We start from the raw sequence: 2,527 nt of genomic DNA on the forward strand, positions 1-2,527 counted from the left end.
CAGCATTTAACAATAGCAATAACAACATGTTATCCCTGTTAGCAAATGGAAGACATTTATAACATACTTTGTGTGAAGTAAGATTTGTGCAGAAAAGGTCATGGCTTTCATGGGGTTGTTTTGGTGCAACTGGGCTCCTCTGTCAGAAAAGGAGGAGTACCACATGCCCTGGTGGACATTTCAGAGGGTTGCACAGTTTGAGCAATTTCCAATATTTTTTTTTTATCTGTGTTAAATTTCCACTTTAAACCATTAACTACTTCCATGTAAGAAATGATATAATATCATTTCCCCATTACAGATGAACAGTTAGAGAAAGGTGAAACAACCTGATTACATTTGCAAGGTTAATTACTGCCAGAGATCAGATGAGAAATCAGACCTATTTCATCCAAAATTCATCATCTCTAACTTGAAAGCATATGAATTTTTCCAAATCTCTCAGTAATTCATCATGTTCCTGGTATGGATTATTTTCTACAATCGAGATTTGGGATTATTCTTGTATAGTTGCAGGACCTAAATTTATTTGTTCATCACTGGTAATTTCCAATCATTGCTGCTTTGTTTGCAGAGTCTATTTTTTTTTGCGTGTCTGTGTTTAACAGTAGACATTAATATGCAGATATTGCATTAGGTACGCTTTAACTCTAAAGGCTTTATTGATTATATTTCTTTTGCTCAACTCAATAATATTTCTAGACAACTGTGGGCTATAGAGAATGGTTGTGATGCAATCGTGAAAAAGCACTTTCTATAGTAATTGCATTCTTTATGTTATTATGGTATCTAAAATGTTTTCTACTTCTGTGGTGGGAGAACATTTATACCTCTCAAACTTAACTAGGTAAAATTTTAAAAAGTTCTTCTTGAAGACTCTCTCCCTTCTATGCTAAACTCCTTTCATATGTATTATTCTCCTGTTTAAAAGTAAAACTACACTCTGGTTGTAGAAATAGGTATAAAAGTTATTCAAGAATATTTCTGGTTATGTGTTTTACACACCATCAATTCCATATTATGAGTTTTGTGGACATTACATACTTTTGTCTTTATAGGTCAATTCCTCCATAAAAATATTAAAACTATCAATTCATATTACCACTTTTGTTTAAAGATGAATATAATTCAAACTGGATTATATTCTTCTTATTTTTGAAAAAGTTAAAACATATCTTGAGCTCCCAAAAGTATTGTGAGCTTTAGGCTGTGTGCCTAGTCTTCCAGATAAATAAGTCAGTCCTGCCCACACCAAGTGGGCTCCTAAAGCAACTTGGTTCAGACAGGAGAAGTGAATGTCAGACATTTGTGTGAATTTAATCAAGAATTATTTATCTAAATAGTTTAATCACAAGATTTATCTTTTGCTGGTTTGCATTACTTGATCCCAAAGCTTTTTCATGGCATTTTTTACTTCAGCATTTCTAAAGGTGTAGATTAAAGGGTTCAACATAGGTGTTATTAGGGTACAAAATACAGTCACTGCTTTGTCAGCAGAGAAGGAGGTCATGGGTCTCAGATACAGGAATGAACAAGGTACAAAGAATAAGATGACAACAGTGACATGAGAGGCACACGTAGAGAGGGCTTTGCGGCGCCCTTCAGCACTATAACTCCTTAGGGAGTACAGGATGATGATATAGGAACTGACCAGCATCAAAAAAGTAAGCAAACATAATGATCCACTATTGGCAGCAATTAGGGGCCCCAAAGTGTGAGTGTCTGTGCAGGCCAACTCCAAGAGGGGTATCAAATCACACATAAAATGGTCAATGACATTGGGGCCACAAAATGGTAATTGGGCCATGAACAAAACTTGGATTCCTCCATGAATAAACCCCAAAACCCCAGCCATCCCGACCATGAAAGTACATAGAGGCCTGCTCATGATGGTTGTGTAGTGTAAGGGTTTACAGATGGCCACATAGCGGTCATAGGCCATTGCAATTAACAGGATGATCTCAGCTGCAGCAAAAAAGTGTTCAGCAAAGAGCTGAGTCATGCAGCCATTGAAGGATATGGTGTTTTTCTCAGAGATCAGGTCAAAGATCATTTTAGGAGCTATGGAGGAAGAGTAGAAACCATCTATAATGGACAAACATGACAGAAAAAAGTACATGGGTGAGCCCAGGGCAGGGCTGATGAAGATAGTGACTGAGATGAACAAGTTACCTGCCAATGTGATCAAGTAGATGATTAAACACACAGGAAATATGAGTTTCTGCAGTTCTGAATTTTGAGTCAGACCCAGGAGGATGAATTCTGTTACATTGCTCATTCTCCCAATGCAGCTTGGGTTGAGGGCATATGGCCCATCTGAAAAGATCAAAGTATTTATGAGTTATAATGTTATTAATAGCAAAGTTTCCATAACCTCTTTTGTCCTGGTCTTTGTTTTGCTGCAACTAAAATCCTCTCCCCTTTGTCATTTTGCATATATCAATAAAAGAAGAATAGAAGGAGGTTAAATTCTCCTCATTCTTATTAATCACATAGTAAAAGTATCTTACAAACAGCTCAATAATAG

At 36.4% G+C, this 2,527-nt stretch overlaps 1 protein-coding gene across 1 annotated transcript; it reads right to left on the minus strand.

The window, feature by feature from the left end:
- Positions 1 to 1,357: 1,357 nt before the first annotated feature.
- LOC102836337 (olfactory receptor 4C45-like) lies at positions 1,358 to 2,278 on the minus strand. Its single transcript, XM_006865140.1, has one exon. It carries the CDS (start codon positions 2,276 to 2,278, stop codon positions 1,358 to 1,360), a length of 921 nt encoding a protein of 306 aa, XP_006865202.1.
- Positions 2,279 to 2,527: the final 249 nt, after the last annotated feature.

Source organism: Chrysochloris asiatica, unplaced genomic scaffold, assembly GCF_000296735.1.
Source record: "Chrysochloris asiatica unplaced genomic scaffold, ChrAsi1.0 scaffold00075, whole genome shotgun sequence".
Classification (NCBI taxonomy): domain Eukaryota; kingdom Metazoa; phylum Chordata; class Mammalia; order Afrosoricida; family Chrysochloridae; genus Chrysochloris; species Chrysochloris asiatica.

Coding starts and splice junctions, on each gene's coding strand:
- LOC102836337 (XM_006865140.1), bottom strand. CDS start 2,278: ATGAGCAATGTAACAGAATTCATCCTCCTGGGTCTGACTCAAAATTCA.